Source organism: Labeo rohita, chromosome 5, assembly GCF_022985175.1.
Source record: "Labeo rohita strain BAU-BD-2019 chromosome 5, IGBB_LRoh.1.0, whole genome shotgun sequence".
Taxonomy (NCBI): domain Eukaryota; kingdom Metazoa; phylum Chordata; class Actinopteri; order Cypriniformes; family Cyprinidae; genus Labeo; species Labeo rohita.
Genome location: NC_066873.1, coordinates 24,899,881 through 24,919,776, shown reverse-complemented (window position 1 = coordinate 24,919,776; position 19,896 = coordinate 24,899,881). Strand labels below are relative to the sequence as shown.

Genomic DNA, 19,896 nt, shown 5'->3' with positions numbered 1-19,896 from the left:
AGCAGGGTTTCCTGTTTAATGTAATTTAAGAAAACATCCAAACAAGCTTTTTTTCAAAAAATGTTTGTAGTTCATAATGCACTTCTCATGGACCTATACAGTACAAAGATTGCACTAAATTAGATATTTTAATACACACACACGTGTATGCAGTCTGTTATATTTTTAGATTCTACGTTCCATGTATTTCTGTGTTTTCTATTTACACCGTTTGCGATTTTGGATGAAAATATTTAAAATGAAATGGCTGTGAGAGGTTGAACAAATTAATGCGCCCATTTAATTTATATTTATGTCTGGTACATCGAATGTAACAGCCCTGTTTGTACTTGACATTAATTGGCACATGGCACAAGTTGCAGACTTTTAAATGACTTTATTTTTTCAGCAGACAAATAAGAGAATATTACAAACAAATTGTTTTGATTGATTACAAACAACAAAGTTTGATACAAAGCTTGCAGACAGAATATAAGCGTTAGCGAATATGAAAAACGTAATATAAACATAAGTTAAAAATTAATCATGCAAGCATAATTCATAATTCAAAGATTTTTCTCTTTTGGGTCACATTGATCGAACGATACTTTTATAGGGTATTTTCTTTAAGTAGTATAGACTGATAGCAAATGATAATATTTTATTAGTAATTTTAAATTGATTATAAAATATATAAAGTGAAAATATATAGCCACTTAATTCTTAAAAAGACAGATATACCCGTGTCAATTTACTAGTTAAACGGAATAACCTTGCACCACAGACAGTCTTACTCATGCAAAAGGTTAAACCTGATTAACATACAGGGAAAATGTTGATACTTGCGTTTGCAGTTGGACTATAACGGGAACTGACACGTGATTAAAATTAAAATTTGTCTAAGTTTCAGTTATTAAAACGAACCCGTTTTTAAAATACACCACCTTCCCCAGTGTTGGTGAATTAAGAACTTTGTCGTACTTCCTCACTCTTTCTGCCCCCATGTGGCCCTCACCGGACGCTCACGTGTGCCATGAAGTTCTCAGGAGCCCAAAAGGACACGAGAGAGCTGAGAAAAATACCATGAGTAGAACAGCACACATTATTTGTCAAGTGTCAAAGAATCTTTAAACATAGAAACTAAAGTAAATCGTATTATTCTGTATTTTTCAAATGTGGAAACATATTTAGTATTTGTCCACTCACTAGTAAAATGTCTTATAATTTTAAAATATGGAAACTTAATATTTAATATTCTCCCGGTCTCAGCCTTAACAAAATTACTTAACACAAATACATACTTTGCAGTAAACATATATAGTTTATTTAAAAAGTTCTTAGCAAAACGTATTTCATTGATCAGGAGTAGGAGTCACATGAGGAGGTGGCAAAGAGGTCCTCGTATGCAGGTGGAGAGGAGGCGCTGTCTGGTGTACTCGCTCTCCCCTCTTCTTCTTCCTCTGAGACGCTGCGATTCCTGAAACGAAACCAGCGAAATGGTAATTAATCCACTTTCGTCAGCCCTCGGCGCAAACAATAACGAAAACTCTGGCGGCTTTACTTTACTTTGTTTACCTGAGTAAGTCTACACAAGAATTTCGGGCAGACCGGTTAGTGTTTCAACACATTTTGTTTTGTTTATGTCTGTACCTCAGTGTGGGTTTCGCGTCCCAAACTTTGATATAATATTCACATACTTTTTTCTGCTTCAAATTCAAGCAGTTTAAAGACCTGCTCTTTCTCCCAATGAAGAGTAAGACTCGTACCACCAGTTAAAAAAAAAAAAAACAGACATTTTACATTTGTGCTTGAATTGGCGGGTATTAAATTTACTTGTTTAAATAACTATGTTATCTCCATAAACATCCCCACTTAACCCACTCGCAGTCAACGATTAACCTCCCACATCGAGTAAATCGAATTATATAAACCAGATGTGAAGTTATACAATCTTACCCCAAAACATATTATAGTCTTAAATCCTTTATATTTTTACACAAAAAACACTGTCACCTCAGGAAGGTGGTCCCTTGTGATTTAAACTTGTTTATTAGTAAGTGACAGTGTTACAACACTCCCTAGCGTGCGCTATGAGCTTTTAAATATAAATTAAAATATTGTCTTGAATAATACCGAGTTACATTTCAATTACTACAACTGAACGATTCACTAATACTTTAAGACGACAATAAGTTTATGCGCTGCACGTAAGACCTTTTAGATATATGCCTATGTAAAAATGTATTTGTTAACAGCTCAAACCTGATGGACATTATCAGTTGCAGTAATTATGTGCTATTTTGTTTTTTTTTTCTTTGCAATATGCCTTAATAAACCTATTATTTTAATCCACCTGTTTCTTGAACAATCCAATGGGTGAGACTTCCGGTTCATCAGCCGCTATAGGGAAATACGGAGTAACAACGTGCAGTAAACCGTAAAACAGTTTGCACTACCAACCAGTGTGCTCATAATTAAGAAAATACGTTAAAATAATATGGTAAGACACACCAATTTACAATATCAAGCAGCAAAACAAGCTGTTTTGTACAGCTAAAAATAGTTAGATATGGATGAAGCCAGATGCATAAAATTTACAAACGGCCGCGCCCACTCTTAAAGGAAGAAAGAGGTGGATACTTAAAACCAAAACGTTTTGATTCAGCCTGAGCTGATATCAACTCTGTTTCTAGACTCCACACTCCTGTTCATTTTAAACTTGTATCTAATACAATCTAATGCACAATCATCAGTATTTATAATCATACCTGTTTTCCCTTTGTTCTGCTGTGGCGTTGTCGTGTTCACCAGAATTAAAGCCAGGGTTTTCCATTGGATAAACGCTGTAATACTGTGGCGGTGTGCTCACTGGGACTTCCAATGGCTGGTGACTTTTAACAGGACCATTAATAGGACCCAGATTTTGGTCCGGTACCACGGAGGTGTAGGGCGGTGGGATGTACTGGACCACCGTGGCCCTGTGAAAGGTAATGGGCTGGCTGAGTCTAGTGAAGACGAACGATGGTCCTGAAAGAGGTGGCAGAGGCTCCGATTCAGGTGTTCTCTCTCCACTATTCTGCTCGCAGCTCAGGCAGGAGAGCATTTGGAATTTGCAGATGCTTATCAGCACGAACGTACCTCCTACCGACAGCAGAATAGGCCCCAGAAGCTGTGTCCACTCGTAGCTGTAGCTGTCATTGTAATATGTCCACCCCATAGTCGTGAATGTCATGCCAACCAGGCCCAAGAAGACTCCGGAGAACAGCAGTGTGGCACCAGCTTTGTCCCTATCTGACACCTGACTGCCTGAAGCGCTCGGAGCTTGGCTGTGCATCAAAGAGACAACGTTCACAGGGACATCGCTGGGACTCTGGTTGCCATTTGAGATGGAATTACAAACACCAGCAGGTCCTGCATCACTTGGCTCAGCGAGAGGATTTGTTCCTTCATTCCTAACCTCCGTTACTCTCTTCCAAAAATCTAGAAGGCCGTAATGTCTCATCTGGCCAGAACTGCACTGTTTTTGAATAGCGGCTTGAGTGTTTAGATGCTTGTCTGAGGAAGATCCACTCATGTATGCCTCAAGGATCTTTTAAGAACATTGTTTATCTATTTTGGACATTGGATCAGAAGCTTAGTTAACAGGTAACAGGTCATTGCTCCTATGATGGAGTCTTGAACACTCAGTGCGAGCACTGAGCTGTGAAATCCGTCGCATGATAGAACACATGCAGGAAACTGGCAGGTCCAAAGACTAAATTTACAATGACTTTTTATCAGATATTGAAATGTATTTCTAAACATTACTAAAATAACTGCCTTTTCAATAGAATGAATAGATCAGTAAAACTAGGATCTGTAATAAAAAGTTACCATACAATATTAAAAGAATAGTTCACTCAAAAACTAAGAAGTTTACTCAACTTTTGTCCATACAATGAGTTCAAAGTGGAGTTCAAAATAACATTCTTTGATTGAACCAAAAAAAAACCAAAATCTGTTCTTTTGTGTTCCACAGAAGTAAATGATCACAGAAATTTCACTTTCAGGTGAACTATCCTATTAATGTATCACCAAAATCAAAAGAAGTCTTATACATGAAAAATCTTATATATAGGCACTGTGAAAGTTTCATTATCATTTCTGCATTTTGAACTTAAAAAGCCTTTTCAAGCACAAGGGAACCATGTGGTGACATTGCAATAGACTTTCCCTAAATGAGCCAGAACAGAGAGAGAGAAACAGGGAGATAAAAAGCGTTGTTTCAGACAATATCAAAACATTTCTGCATCACTTTAACTTTTCAAAGCCGTCTCTGATGTCCTAATGGATTTGTTTAGCATAACAATGTTTCACCCAGAGCACTGCATGACCTAGCAAATTTCAACTAGAGTCCAGTTCACCAAAACACAAACTGTCCCTTAACTTTGATGACACATTTTTCTCACAGTAAACATTTTACTGTGGTACTTGGGTGATGTTTCCACTATTGAGAAGAATTACATGCATGTAAAAAATAAATAAATGAATGAAATAATTCTTTAATTACACTTGCCAATCTTATGGTGCGTGAGGATGCATTTTCCGTTTTGTAAACTGGGGCTGGACACTCAAGAAAACAGTATGGTTTAAATCACAAGAGATGATGAAAAAAAAAGATATTTTTAATAGTATTGTGAGTATCATGCTAAATTCCTCATGGAGGTCAAGCAGTATCTCAGATCCATCCCGTGCTAAAGACTTTGTTTTAATTCTTTTCCCAAAGCTCGAGGAGACACCTGAGAAACATTTAGGAAGAGAATAGATTCCAGCACAAGAATGTTTAAAATCGGCCCAGATTTTGGGCCTGACACACTCTTTCAATTAAGCAGAGTCCAAATATTTATGAGGAGAACATTTCCTCTCTCTCTCTTTGTGATCATGATGTGTAGTATGCATGTGAATAACAAATGAGTGTGCTGGTGTGTGTGTGTGTAGAGTAGGTCTGCTTAAATGATATCTGCGCAATATGGTCAGCGTGAAAGCTTTGGACAACCTACCAGTAAGTCTTTTTTAGTGGGTCAGTTGAATTGGATGACAAAACAAAGTTGAGAATTTCTTCATATGACCCTGCACTGAATTAATTATTAGTAGAGACTACATTGTCTCAGTATTGTACAAACATTAACAAATCATGGTAACTTATTGCTTCAGCTCTAAATGATTAGCCACCAAATTAAATCTTTTAATATTTGCAATTGTGGCTTACTTTTGACTTCTCTCTTGTCCTAATTTACCTCATCTCGCCTCTGTGGTTCATATGCAGTACAGTATCCAGCCTGCACACTATTGCATGAGTATCCTTGTCCTCCAATGGGAAAAGCCCGCCTGCAATCACAAGAGGGGCTTTAATGGGTTTGCGTTGCACACACTCTCTCTCTCTCTATTCCTCTCTCTCCCCCACTCGCTTTGACCACCCCCTTCATTTCAGTGAGGCAGCACGTTGCTACATCACATAGTCACGCACATCTTCCACAACCAATCAACCGAGAGCTACTCCACCCATCTGTTTTCACCAGCCATATTTTGTTCTGCTCTTCTCTGCAGCTTCATTCATTAATTTGTTCATTCCAAAATCATTATGTGAATCTAGTCAGTGGCAAAAACATTTTAATTTTCAAACTTTTCATGTTTCTTTTCTTTTTTTTTTTTATAGTACATACAATAAAGTTTAAAAGTTTGGGGGTTGCATAGCTTTTAAATGGTTTTTAAAGTCTAATTTGCTCACCAAGGCTGCATTTATGATAACAAATACATTATTTGATTAAAAAAAAAAAATACAAAAAAGATGTAGAGTTTTGGTTATAATTAGGGCTGGGTTTTTACACAAATTTCACAATTCGATTCGATTCTGATTCACAAGCGTTGCGATTCAATTTGATTTTGATTATTTCGGATATATAAATGTGACCCTGAACCACAAAACCAGTCTTAAGTCGCTGGGGTATATTTGTAGCAATAGCCAAAAATACATTGTATGGGTCAAAATTATTGATTTTTTTATGCCAAAAATCATTGGGAAATTAAATAATTATATTCCATTAAGATATTTTATAAAATTCTTACTGTAAATATATCAAAATGTAATTTTTGATTAGTAATATGCATTATTAAGAACTTCATTTGGACAACTTTAAAGGTGATTTTTTTCAATATTTAGATTTTTTTGCACCATCAGATTCCAGATTTTCACATAGCTGTATCTCGGCCAAATATTGTCCTATCAGTGGAAAGCTTATTCAGCTTTCAGATGACGTATAAATCTTAATTTCCAAAAAATTATCCTTATGACTGGTTTTGTGGTCCATGGTCACATATAAAATCTTTATGATTTTGTATATATATATATATATATATAAAATCTCTAAAACTAATGCTGTAAAACATACATGACTATATAGAAGGTTAAAATTAGCTGATTTGTATAAACATGCTTAAATGAAGTTTTTGTAATAATAAAGTTACAATTACATAATTATATTTCTATTCCATTTCGTTTTTTTTTTTAAATATAAACATTTAGTCACTTTTACTTTGTCACTAAATGGTGACTGTCATAAAACTTGATGGAAAAATGATAAAGAGTATGTTATATGGTGCATATATTTAGCGAAAAGCTCTCTATAGTGCATTTTTCTAGCTGACTAGCGAGTTTATGGTCACCGAATATGCTTTTCTGAGGTAAATGTTACAGTGACTCTTTCCTTGGTGGAAACACTCACGGAGCGATTACATGAGACAGGATACATTTTTCAGTAAGCTGTACTCTTCTTTTAACATATCTTTGGATGTTTATTCATGTTTATTTTGCGCTGAAACCACTGATCTATTATTTACCACCAAGGAAAGAGTCACTTTAACAGTTTGTAAACAATGTCACGTAACGTCACATTTACCTCAGAAAAGCATATTCGGTGACCATAAACTTGTTATTATTAGAAAAATAATAAAACAAAAAGCTTACTTCCATTTATTGGATGAGAGGTGAGCTACATGTTCATTAACTCAAAACAGGCTAGACTAATCGATTCTTGGGATTTAAGAAATGTTTGGTAAAAGTGAGAATCGATTAAAATCTATAAATCTATATTTTTACCAAGCCCTAGTTATAATACATCTTCATTGAATAAAAATATTAATTTCTTTAAATAATATATCACCCCAAACATTTGAACTGTTGTGTGCATTTCAAACAACTGGTGAAAACACAAATGTCCTTAGAATGTCTGACAAACCCCAGAGTTTCAAACTGAAATAAGCTGATACCAAAACATGTAAACACATTAAGCTTAATTATGTATGGAACAATGTACAGACATAATCTCAAAATAACCTCAGATAGGGTTCTCATTCTCTTGTATCACCCAGAAAGCCCTTATGAAAATTGACCATGGATTTACTACAAATAAAACCAAAAACCATGGCTACTATAGTTAAACCATGGTAACCACAAATTAACCATGGTCTTGCTACACTAACCATAGTTTAACCATGGTATTTAAGTAGTAAAACTATGGTTATGCAAATGGTAATCAATGTGTCAGAAATACAAAAAACAAAAAAAACATGATTACTACACTTTTACTATAATAAAACCATGGTTAATTTATGTAATAGAGGGTTTATTTTGCAATAATGACTTGGCTGACTATACTACTGCATGGCTACTCACCAAAATGAACAAATATGTGGACATTAAATGTTTGAGTTGAAATTATTTTAGTTAATTTTATTTTGTCTGACAGTTTATGCTAAGATAAAAAGTTAATTACAATGTGCAAAACATCTCCGCAAAATGAATACTGCACCAGTATTACAGTAATATTAACACTGTCCTCTTAAATGATTTTCATTACAGTTGAGAGTGAAACGCAAAATGGCACCAGTTGTGTTAGTATAAACCGAAGACTTTAAGTTGCAGTATGACATACAGAGTTCCCAGGAATGACACTGAATATTAGGAAATATCAGGTCGCTGAATGCTGCTATTGACCAGTTGGAATCAAGTATTCCAGAGCATCATGACAAATCATGACTGACAAATGACTTCATTGCTATGTGATTAGATATGATTATCTGCAATACAGGACACAAAGCCTTGATATTCTTAGTGTGATCTGATTTTTGGTGTGATCTGGTGCAGGCAATATTACCTCATCTTTGGCTGGGAGATAGTATAGACACTGTGGGGGCTGCTCCACGGGAGTTAAGATGTCGCCACCCTCCATCATGGCCCCCGACCTTGTGACAAATTGTCCGTGACGTGGCTGTGCTCGCCAGGCACGGAAGCCTATTCTCTCTTGCATCTCCCATTCCCTTCAACCTGCCTTTCTCCTGTCCTCCCACTGTTCCATCCTTCCACTGCTCTGAGCTCTCATCTACCGTTTCTCGTTTGCTCAGTATGGAGGAACAGTTTCACATGCCCGCTCATCAAATCTGCTTTCAAACCAGCGTGCACAGAGGCATAGACATAGGAGGGAGAGACAGTGTGAGAGGCAAAGTGCGAAAAGCATGCTGCTGCTGCTGCTGAATAACTGAGGGGAACCAATCACAATATTCAAAATAAAAATCCAGGCAGTAGATGGACACTTGTATCTGTCAGCCTGTAAACAGAATAAGTGAAATCTTGTTTTCAAACATTACGGCTGCTTTATGACATGATTCTGGTGTTTTTATTAGCCTGTCTATCTATCTATTTATCTATTAGAGAGATACTTTATTCTTTAAAGTTACTATTCCAATATAGATAGTATCTATATATATCAGTCTCAAACTGTTTATGTATTTTAAAGATTTAATGCCACTCACCTTGCATACTCTGTCAAATCCAGTTATTATTTTATCTTCAAAAGCACTTTCTGTTTTAATCGGGAATTTGATTCCAAATGAACTGATAATCCTGAAAGGAAACCGGCCAATCATAATAAATTTTACAAGGCAATATGCATATGCAGAGTTGCAAACATACACGTTTACTTAGCTATCTAAAATGAGGATATTTCATACACTCTTGAAAATAAAGGTTCCAAAATGGTGTTTTTGCAGTGGTGCTATAAAAGAACCATTTTTGGTTCCCCAGAGAACCTTTCAGTGAACAGTTCTTAAAAGAACCATTTTGAAGAACATTTTTAAAAATCTAAAGAAGCTTGTTCGACTATAAAGAACCTTTTCTGCATTTGAAAGGTTCCATGGTTGTTCAAGTTTCTTCATGGAACCATCAATGCCAATAAAGAACCTTTATTTTTAAAAGTGTAGACTAACCAGAAAACGTTACGGATTTTTACAATATTAAAAACTTTATTTACTTAATTACCATACAAATTTTACAAAGAGGAATTGGAGGTTTTGTCGGATTTAACCCGCTTCTGCTGTGCCCCCAAAATATGGTTACATAGATACACACCCACATGCTTGCTTAGCTATTAATATGGAAGCAAATAACCCTAATACACTCCCATTTTGATTTTTAGATATAAAACTCACAATTTTTACTTCATGGATCAAACTGAGGGCTTTGTTACAGTCACACTAGCAGTTTGTTGAACACTGATCCCCAAGTTCACAGCAGAACAGAAAGATGAGCAACAGAGAGCTAAATGGAGCAGAGAAAGTGTACTGGGACTGCAGCTTTACCTCACTTTTGGGGACAATACTTTGCCCTAACTATAGCTAAACAAACACACACATACAAACCCCATCAAAATCATTTTTCCATGTCCAGATTCATCTCCACGAGGACCCAATTAGTTATCGGTTCCAAAAGGCTCACCGTTGGTGAGTCAACAAGGCCTAAAATCAGTAGAGAAAGCATTATGAGATGCACAGACATGTCACTGGACAGATGACATGGTACTAAAACAAGGTTTCTATTAAAACATCTTTCAACACCGGGATTCTAGAGGGTAAAATATGAGCGTCAGGAGAATTTGAAGGATTTCAGATGGTATGAAGCAAGCTCCTCATGCACTGTTGTTTTGGGAGACCAACCAAAGGCTGAAGAGAAGGAGGAGCCGGCAGATGTGGACAGAGATCAAGAATGATATTAGGTGTGGTTAGAAGAGGAGGAAGAGAGAAAAGAGATGATACCGGAGGATAGATGTTCGCAGAATGGAGGAGAGGAGAAAATAAACAGAATACAGTCAGTCGACGGGTACGGGTGGAAACGAGGAAAGATGAAGCGAGAAAGAGAAGCCAAAGGATTAAAGAGGAGTAAATGAGGGGAACAGTGTGAGATGGAGGAGAAAAGCAAACACATTTTTAAGTTATGAAGGTCCAGCTAGTGTGTTTGCTCAGATGGTTTTGCTCATACTGAAGAGGGGGGCGCTGGATCAAAAGGCCATGTCATTCTGTAATGGAGCATAAACGTAAGTGATGCTGCTCCTGCTCTCTCTTTCTTTAATAACTCAACTCTATTACCCCACAGAGTCTCTGCGAAAACACAGCCTGTGACAACATCCAAAGAACATTTGAAATCAGTTAGCTGAGAGACGAAAGACCCTCTCCTCTTTAACCTTCAATGTAGAGCATAATATCTTTAATCCGGATCACTTTCAGACACTGATAGTCCATCTATTAGTGTTCATCTAGAGTAGCAGAAGCCTATTTTGTATCATGGTAGAACAAATCTTTGACAAATAGCCACCAGATGAGATAAAGTACTAAATTTCAAATTAAACAATTCAGCAATGTGAACAAGAGAGCTGTTGTTCAGAATAAAAAAGTTCAATAAACAAGGAATTGATATTGAGCAACTTACATTTTGTACTGGCAGTTACAATATTTTGCTTCGCCATTCAAAACAGGTCGAAAGAAGCCTTCACAAAATTAACCGTCACAACTCTCTCAGCTACACACTGGAGCGGCATTTCAAAACAAGGACGATAATTAAAGTTTTAATTATATTTCAAATTACATAAGAACAGGTAAGTCCACAAACGCAGCTATCCACCTTATTATTCCCGTAGTAGTGGGCGTGGCCATTTGTAAATTTTATGGGTCTGGATGGCTTCTGGTTTATTTTTAGCTGTAAAAACTGCTCGTTTTGCTGCTTAATATTGCACATTGGTGTGTCTTACCATATTATTTTAACGTTATGATCTTAATTATGAACACACTTGTTTGTAGTGCAAACAGTTTTACCGTTTCCTGCACATTGTTATTCTTCCGCCTTATTTCTCGATAACGTTACTTGTTATAGCGGCTAATGAACCGGAAATCTCGTCCATAAGCTTACTTCCACGTTGAAGAATGGACCTTTCTCACATTTCCCGGTTTCTCATAGCGGAAGTCGTCATAGTTGGGTAAAATCCGAAAGCAGTGAATGGGAGAGTACCACAAATATATTTTTTGCATTTCTATTTGCTCAAATAGTAAAAGAAAAACGACACGATAGTTTTTTTCACGACTTTGTCAAAGGAAAAAAATTGAGAAAGACTGATATCGGCGGTCAGAAGAGAGAACAATGTCAAATTTACCGTCCCTCCCATAGATGCGGCATTAAAAAACACCCTCGATGGGCATCCAGTCAGTGTTTTTGAAAGGATCACTTAATAGATTGATTGCAAACTCCTGAAGACTTGTGTTCTATATGCACTCCAGAGTATAATTTTTTAGTGTTTTTGTTATTTGTTAACTAAAATCAAAGTCTGTTAGCTTTCAGCCAAGTAACAGTCGAGTAGGCCTACATTAAAGTGTCTAACATGCCACAATTAGATTTTTTTTTTCTCCAGGTAATTAAGTACATCATCAGGGTACCTCAAGTGCACTTGGCATTAAATATTGCATAAGTATACAAATTGGGATGCATCTTTGATTCATTCCTGAATAAATAAGTTTTAAAGCAGCTTTAAAGAATAATTCCATAACTCGCTTATAAAGACAGTCGTAGTCTGCACAAGTGTTGAACAAAAGGAGTGATACAAACACTGAAGAAATTAGAGCACCGAAAAATGACTTGTATAAAGGTATCTAAACAGTATTTAATTCAGATCAAGTATTGCAATCAGGATTAAGCAGGTCTGATGTAGATCAAACTGTGAAGCACAAAGAGGTCTTTTTTTTCAAAGGGTTCATGAAAGGGTCTACAACCCTGACACATACGTAAACACATAAAAGACACACACGAGGTGCGTAAGAAAGCCGGATGGCTAGCACATGTGGGTAAGTTTTATTTCACTTTGCAAGGAGCACTGGAAGTGCAGCAGATGTGTTCAGAAGCATGACTGTGTAAACATCTGAATGTTGAATTGCTTTATCGTTAAATCTATCCATTCTTTTTCCAAACTAGAAATCAACCATCAAGTGCATGAAAAATGCTTAAATACATGGAAACAAGACTGAATAGCTGAAGCGCAACCCAAAATTATGAGGTACAGTGTTACGTTTACGTATCAGAACATGATCTGTGTCTGAGCGCTCAGCTATCAGAATAGTTACAGTACCTGCTTTGGATAATAAACTTAAAGTTTATTTAGTAGTAAATGTAATTATACATACATAAGAAGGTCTTCCAAAGGTCAGTGTGTAAACGGCACGTAATTTTTTTAAGAAAAGCTGTACACATTGTGACAGTGCACTTCAGATTTCAATTTAGAGTTAAACCATCAATACTGGTTGGTGAAATTAGTGCATGCAGTACAAAAAATTGTAACAATCAAGTCCAATCACCGACTAACTTTTCTAAACAAGGTACTATTGGTGGAAAATTGAGCTGAATTTTTGATGAAGGAAGCGTACCTTAATTTCTGAATTGATCTATGCAACAAAAAAGACAGACAGACAAGTTAGCATTTTGCAGTATTTCTTATATTTGTATAGATTTATATATTACACATTTATTACTGACACAGAGCATCATGAAGCAGAGAAACATGGCAGAAATATTTGTAAAAATTTACATTAGGTGAGTAAAAAAAAAAAAAAAAAAAAAAAAAAAAAAAAATTACACATGTATTATGCCATTGAATGTGAACATAAAAAGAAAGAAATAAAAGAAGAGACTTTTTTAATGCTCGAAAGTGACTTTGAATATTGACGTGGCTGTAGAGGCAGCAAGAACCAGCTCGCTAACTACACAATTAGTTCATATTCATTTAAAGAAGCCCTTGACTATAGAAACCAATAATGTATTTGGATGCTACATTCACCAGGATGTTCACCAGTTGATTTCTGCCTCTATACTGACACCAACACCACAATTCATACTGAATACAAATGAATTAAAATCACAAGTATTAAAAAAAAAAAAAAAAAGTACATAAAGACAATGGCGATTCTGAATATAAAAACTTTATGTTGTTACTTCACAAAAGTTAGGCTGCTATCGAAGAGACAAAAAAGGTTCCTGGTGAAAACAAGAAACGTCATTGTTTTCAAATTCATGAAGCGCCTTCATTGGTGGCATTTAGTGTTTATTAGTGTTTTTCCATTTTAAGGTACAAATGGTGTTGGCTATCGCTGGAATTGGGGTAGCCCTTAAAGACATGGTCCTCCAAGGAGGACAAGGCAAATAGCCCTTGTATGGGGGACAGACCCCCCTTAAAGCACTGTAAATGCTCACCAAAAAAAAAAAAAAAAAAAAAAAAAAAAAAAAAAAAAAAACGTCTCAATGAAGAAACGGCAGCTGGATCCTGCGCACATTTAAAATTTCCCGTAACGTCCATTGGCTCATTGCATCATTGTGCTTTTCGATTTGTATTTGGCAAACTTTTGCTTTGGCTCAAAGCAAAAAAAGATCATTTGAGCCATTTTTTTTTTAAAGAAACTAATGTGTTCAGGTTATTAATAACATACAACACTCAAAAACAGACGCGACGGCACATTTGGTGAAAACATATACACGCAGTGTCCCTTAAAAATACATTTAGCTAAAAACTGGTAGTTTGCCATTAATAAACTACACTGAAAAGTGTGCATGCTTGGATTTAATCTTATTATGCAAATATTTAAAATATTTTGGTCTGTTTATCAACAAGAATCCCTCAGGTAGGAGTTTGTAATTAGAATAATCTCACAGTGACAATTTTCGGTAGTTATTTTGGTATAATTTCTGCACACATCTATAAGGCATTACACAAAACACCTGGATGACGTCTATCACGGGAACAGCACGTTCCTTCGCAGTGAACTGTAGAGTAAAGCACTCTAAAGGGCCTTAAAGGACAAAGGGTAAAGTTTAGGCAGTATTTTCCCTTCAGTATCCTATCAGGAAGTATAAAGAACTGAACTGGCACTTCAAAATTTGAGATAGAAAGATCATAATCTAAAAAAGGGGACAGCATGGGTCGTCAACATGCAAAATTTCCTGTGTAATTATTTTAAGAAAAAGAGGCACTGAGGTCAGTGTATAAGTTTCCTTTTGCTGTTAAGCAAGACACACAACTAACCAGTAGGTTCTCTTGACAATGCTAAAGTGAAAATGGCACTAACAATCCATAAATGTAATTTTGAAAGCTTATACCTTCATTGCACATTCATAATGAGAAATACAACTGAAAGAAAAAAATAAAACTGAAAACAATAGAAGTTGGGGGTGAAAAAAAATCTACACTTCTCAGATGGATGTGCAATGCTCAGTTATGGAAAGACGATGGGCGAGAAGTAAGGCTTTCTTGTGAGCATGAAGTGATCTATTGCTGAGGCTTTTCTCATGTCTCTCCTTTTTTTCCTTTTTTTCTCTGTTTGTTCTTCTCATTGCCATTGCGACTGACAGGGTGAATACAAACGGAGAAATGAATGCTCAAAAAATATCCAGAAAGATTGTTAGTGCAGTTTTTTGTCCTTTTTTGTTTGTTTAGATATGTTGTTTATACACATATAATTCATATGACAAATTGTTAACTATACATATCAAAATAACAAACACTACCGTTCTGACTTTATAAAAGTCTGAATTGATCAAAAAGTATCAAAGATTAATGATTTCATTCGCCAATATCCTGACATTCCTTCTTTTTTCATTTCTTTTCTTTTTTTTATTTTTTCTTTGTACACAGTGTTTGATACTCAGTGCTACGTTACTGTAGTATAAAAAGCTTGAGTCTCCAGAAGGTGCTTCACTGGAACTGGATCGTTCAGAACGTGGAGAGGAAACAGAAGCGTGAGAGGCCTTCACCCAGACAGCTCTCTTTTCCATCCCCCCTAACGATCCACCATAAATATCATTGAGAACCAGTGACAGAATTAATGAATGAAGAGAAATGAACCTCCAGATTCCCTGCATTTGAGAGCGGACAGGCCTCTGCTCAGATCTCAGCAGTCAGCCATATAGCGGCCTGTGAATGTACACAAACACATGTCTCACAAACTCATTTCAGTGACAAAACTGCATGCCCTTGCATTTGTTGAGAATGTATTGAAATACAAACTGTTAAAATAACACTGTGATCTCAAATCATAACATCTAGGGATAGTTTAACTGCTGCTTTGGAGAAGTCTTAAATCATTCTTACCAGTGGCAAATCTCTTCTTATTGAGGGAGAGCCGGTAACCGGAGCCAACCAGTTCCATATCTACACCAGACAGAGTGCTGCCTTCACTGAAGAACTGAACAGCCAGGGTGGCAGGGATGGATGGACCATCAGTCAGCTCAAACTTTGCTCTCAAAGAACCAGAGCCTGACACACACACACACACACATAGTCAACACTGTACTACTCTGCCAGATGATCTTTCAAACTCTATAAGTAAGGAATAATCTCTGTAACTCTATATCTAAATTCACCTATTGAAAGAGAAACAATACTGTAGTGCACTTAATCACAAGCTGAGTGTTTGCTATTGAAGGGATAGTTCACCCAGAAATGAAAATTCTGTCACTAATTACTCACCCTCATGTCGTTCCAAACCTGTAAGAAATTTGTTCATCTTCAGAACACAAATTAAGATATTTTTGATGAAATCGGAGAGCTTAATGACCTTTGCATAGACAGCAATGCAACTGAAACGTTCAAGGCCCAGAAAGGTAGTAAAGACATCGTTAAAGTAGTCCACGTGACACCAGTGCTTTAACTGTAATGTTATGAAGGTACGAGAATACTTTTTTGTGCACAAAGAAAACAAAAATAACAACTTTACTCAATTCACAAGAGTACCACAGCGCATGAGCTGGCGTTCTGAAGTAGAACCCAGATGCATTTTCTAGGCCTTGAACATGTCAGTTGTGTTGCTGTCTATGCAGGGTCAGAAAGCTCTCGAATTTCTTCAAGAATAACTTAATTTGTGTTCGGAAGATGAACAAAGGCCTTTTGGGTTTGAAATGACATGAGGATGTATAATTAATGACAGAATTTCCATTTTTGGGCGAACTATCCCTTTAAAAGGAACACTCCACTTTTTTGGAAAAAAAAAAAAAAAAAACAGTTGAGTTTTTGAATCCATTCAGCCGATTTCCGGGTCTGGCGGTAGCACTTTTAGTATAGCTTAGCATAGATCATTGAATCCGATTAGACCATCAGCATCTCACTCAAAAATGGTGGGTCAAAGGGTTTCGATATTTTTCCTATTTAAAACTCGACTCTTCTGTAGTTACATTGTGTACAAAGACGGAAAAAAAAAGAAAAGTTGCGATTTTCTAGGTCGATATGTCTAGGAACTATATTTTCATTTCGGCGTAATAATCAAGGAACTTTACTGCCATACCATGGGTGCAGCTGGCGCAATTGTATTTCGCAGCTGTCAACTCCGCATCTACACAAACTACCTCCAGACCCGGAGATCAGCTGAATGGATTCGAAAACGGTAAAACTCAACTGTTTAACTCTAGGTGAGTTGGACAATGAGCCTGTTTTTTAAAAAAGTCCTAAATAGTTTTTAACTGCCCCAGACATACAGAATAAGATTTTTTTTTTTTAATTGCCACTGGAGAGGAAGTTTTCAAAGTTACAGTATGTTTGTATTGTACATGATACAACTTATTTAAAATGACCATGGAAAATTAGATTTTTTTTATGACATGACCCTTTTAAATAGGTTAATTTTGACAGTATATTTGTTCTTACCTTCATTTTCAGACTTGTCAGAGATGTCACTCAGTTTCCATAATGACTTACTCTGTTCTGCATTCCTAATTAAAACAGTAACAATCATATAGTTAAGGTGACTGCAAGAATATGTATACGCTGTCGTTCAACATTTTGGGGTCAGCAAGACTTTTATTAAGCAATGATGCAATAAACTGATCAAAAGTGTCAGTAAAGACTTTTATACTTTTTTTAAATAAATGCTGTCGTTAATTACTTTTTTATTTATCAAAAAATCCTGAAAAGCAGCACAACTGTATTTATCATTCGACAAGATAATGACTGCTGAAAATTCAGCTTTGCCATCACAGGAATAAATTGAATTTTAAAATATATTAATATACAATAAACAATTATTTTAAAATTCTTTTTCACAATATTACTCTTTTTACTGTATTATTGATAAAAAAACATATTATTTCAGTGATTAGGTTCATACAGCAGTGTTTTTGTTCCATTAGATATATGTGACCCTGGACTACAAAACCAGTCTTAAGTAGCACGGGTATATTTGTAGCAGTAGCCGAAAATACATAGTATGGGTCAAAATTATAAATTTTTCTTTTATGCCAAAAATCATTAGGATATTAAGTAAAGATCATGTTCCATGAAGATATTTTGTAAATTTCCTACCATAAATATCACAAAACTTAATTTTTAATTAGTAACATGCATTGCTAAGAACTTTATTTGGACAAATTTAAAGGTTATTTTCTTAACATTTAGATATTTTTGCATCCTCAGATTCCACATTTTCAATTAGTTGTATACCGGCCAAGTATTGTCCTATCATAACAAACCATACATCAGTGAAAAGCTTATTTATTCAGCTTTCAGATGATGTATACATCTCAATTTCGAAAAACGTACCCTTATGACTGGTTTTGTGGTCCAGGTTCACATATTGTGTTTTCATATGTTCGTATGCCTACACCCTCCAACTCACCAGATGGCATTGGGAAGTGACTGCATGTTTGTTACGCCGCCATTGACGGGCACTAACACCTGTACATTGGTGAGCGCTGCGGGGGGCTGCATGGCCTCTGGGTTGTATCGGTAGTCCACTCGCAGATCTGTAGTACTAGGAGTGCATTTCCAATACACCACAAGGTTCAGAGGCGTGGACTGAATCCCATTTGAACATACCTGAGAAAAGATGTCCAAAAGATTTTGCTCACAACATGGCTTTGTTATGATCAAATATCAAACTAATTATCAACAATACTATACTGGAACAGCTACTATTAACATGCTTTACTTATACGTTTTTTGAAGAATTCATGGGAGAGAACTATCCCAAAGATAACTGAAAGAAAAGCTATGAACCTGGTACTTTAAGACATCCACGTTGTAATAGGATGCAGTAGGGTTCTGCTCAGAGCTCTTTCTGAGGTACGCTGTCAGTGCAGGCATGTTCAGCCAGAAGTCTTTAGTGTTTGTGTCGCTCTGGGAGGAGTCACTGGAGTCACACACACACACACACACACACACACACACACACACACACACACACACACACAGAAAACACTATTAGGAGCTCAATAATTCATTGCTGCGTGTCATTGTAGCAGCATGGAACAACTAACCCTACTGCAGCAGTTCAACTATTAAATCACAAATCCCTCCTGATTTGATTAGTCGTGCCTGGGAGCTGCTGGCACAAACTCACACGACAACAAAAAGCATGTGGGTGAGTGAGAACAGGGTGAGTTTAGCCTGAGCACTTGATGTTATTATGTGGAACAATGATTAAAATAAAAAGACTGTTACGAATATATAAGAGCTTTCTGACTCAGACACCAACATTACTAGCAATTTTAAAGATGCAGAAAGGTAGTAAGGACATTCATAAAATAGTCCATGTGACATCAGTGGTTCAACCATAATTTTATGAAGCTACAAGAATACTTTTTGTGTGCAAAGAAAACAAAAATTTCTTCTCTTCCGTGTCAGTCTTCGTCGCATGTAGCTTCATAAAATTAAGGTTGAACCACTAGTAGTTGTGTTACTGTCTATGCAGGGTCAGGAAGCTCTTGGATTTCATCAAAAATATCTTAATTTGTGTTCCGAAGATGAACAAAGGTCCCCAATGGTAGTGTAACACATGCAGAAACACAAACTCACCTGTGCAGTAGTTGCTGGTTGGGCATGACTTGCTCTAATCTGCTAGTGTTTGAGAGTTTGAAGCTGAGTACAGCAGGAGACGGAGTAGAGGTGAAAATCTTGATGATGCCGCTGGGGAAAGACAGGGTCATGTCTCCCGTGATCTTCACAATGCACCTAAAATCACATTTGAGGATTTTTAGAAATCATTTTACAGACATCGTACTCAGAACTGAGCATGCAGTATCTAGAACATTTATTATTCACTAACACCGTGTCCTAACTACACGCGATGCAACACCGCTGCACCACAAAAGGTATCTTTTCCATGTTAACTGGAGTTTTTGTCCTAACTACCTGTGCCAGCGACACGCGAAATGTCTATTTTAGAAATGGTTTCTATTTCCGATGTTGCAGCTGGAACAACAACATACAAACCATATGACAGTGATAATCTCAGGTAATGATTACGTTATGTGATTTATTCAAAGTAAAATGTGTCTAATGTGAGTGTTGAATATCTTTTTGCATGACCCAATAGCCATACTGAAAGCAACAACAGATAGTTTACCTTAAATCTTGAAAATATATTAAAGCAAAGATGTGCGTTAAAACTGCGAACTCGATGGGAACCAACAAGCATATTCCATTACAAAGACGGTATCAGTCACTCAGTAAGTACATTTAATAATCTTAGTCCACCCACACACGCTTTTGATTGGCTGTGATATTTGATTGATTCTATTGTGTTGCAGTG

At 36.3% G+C, this 19,896-nt stretch overlaps 2 protein-coding genes across 5 annotated transcripts in view; both read right to left on the bottom strand.

The window, feature by feature from the left end:
- Positions 1-343: 343 nt before the first annotated feature.
- tmem174 (transmembrane protein 174) lies at positions 344-3,577 on the bottom strand. The gene is made up of 2 exons (XM_051109521.1): positions 2,748-3,577; positions 344-1,456 (listed from the first exon to the last, which is right to left on the bottom strand). Exons 1-2 carry the CDS (start codon positions 3,551-3,553, stop codon positions 1,339-1,341), a joined length of 924 nt encoding a protein of 307 aa, XP_050965478.1. The 5' UTR covers positions 3,554-3,577; the 3' UTR covers positions 344-1,338.
- A 9,227-nt stretch (positions 3,578-12,804) lies between these two features.
- Positions 12,805-19,896, bottom strand: part of fcho2 (FCH and mu domain containing endocytic adaptor 2) — a 54,210-nt gene continuing 47,118 nt past the window's right edge. For all 4 annotated transcript variants that reach the window (XM_051109496.1, XM_051109499.1, XM_051109498.1 and 1 more), the window contains 6 exons: positions 19,161-19,316; positions 18,363-18,495; positions 17,983-18,182; positions 17,016-17,080; positions 15,468-15,632; positions 12,805-15,290 (listed from right to left, as the gene is read on the bottom strand). In XM_051109496.1, the coding sequence (XP_050965453.1) occupies positions 15,268-15,290; positions 15,468-15,632; positions 17,016-17,080; positions 17,983-18,182; positions 18,363-18,495; positions 19,161-19,316 (742 nt within the window). In that variant the 3' untranslated portion in view covers positions 12,805-15,267. The remainder of the gene's footprint in view (positions 15,291-15,467; positions 15,633-17,015; positions 17,081-17,982; positions 18,183-18,362; positions 18,496-19,160; positions 19,317-19,896) is intronic.

What these genes read in the sequence shown, in the direction of transcription:
- tmem174 (XM_051109521.1), bottom strand. Translation starts at nt 3,553, where the DNA reads ATGAGTGGATCTTCCTCAGACAAGCATCTAAACACTCAAGCCGCTATT. An exon ending in GCAGAACAAAGGGAAAACAG is followed by an intron (nt 1,457 to 2,747) that starts GTATGATTATAA and finishes GTTTCGTTTCAG; the next exon opens with GAATCGCAGCGTCTCAGAGG.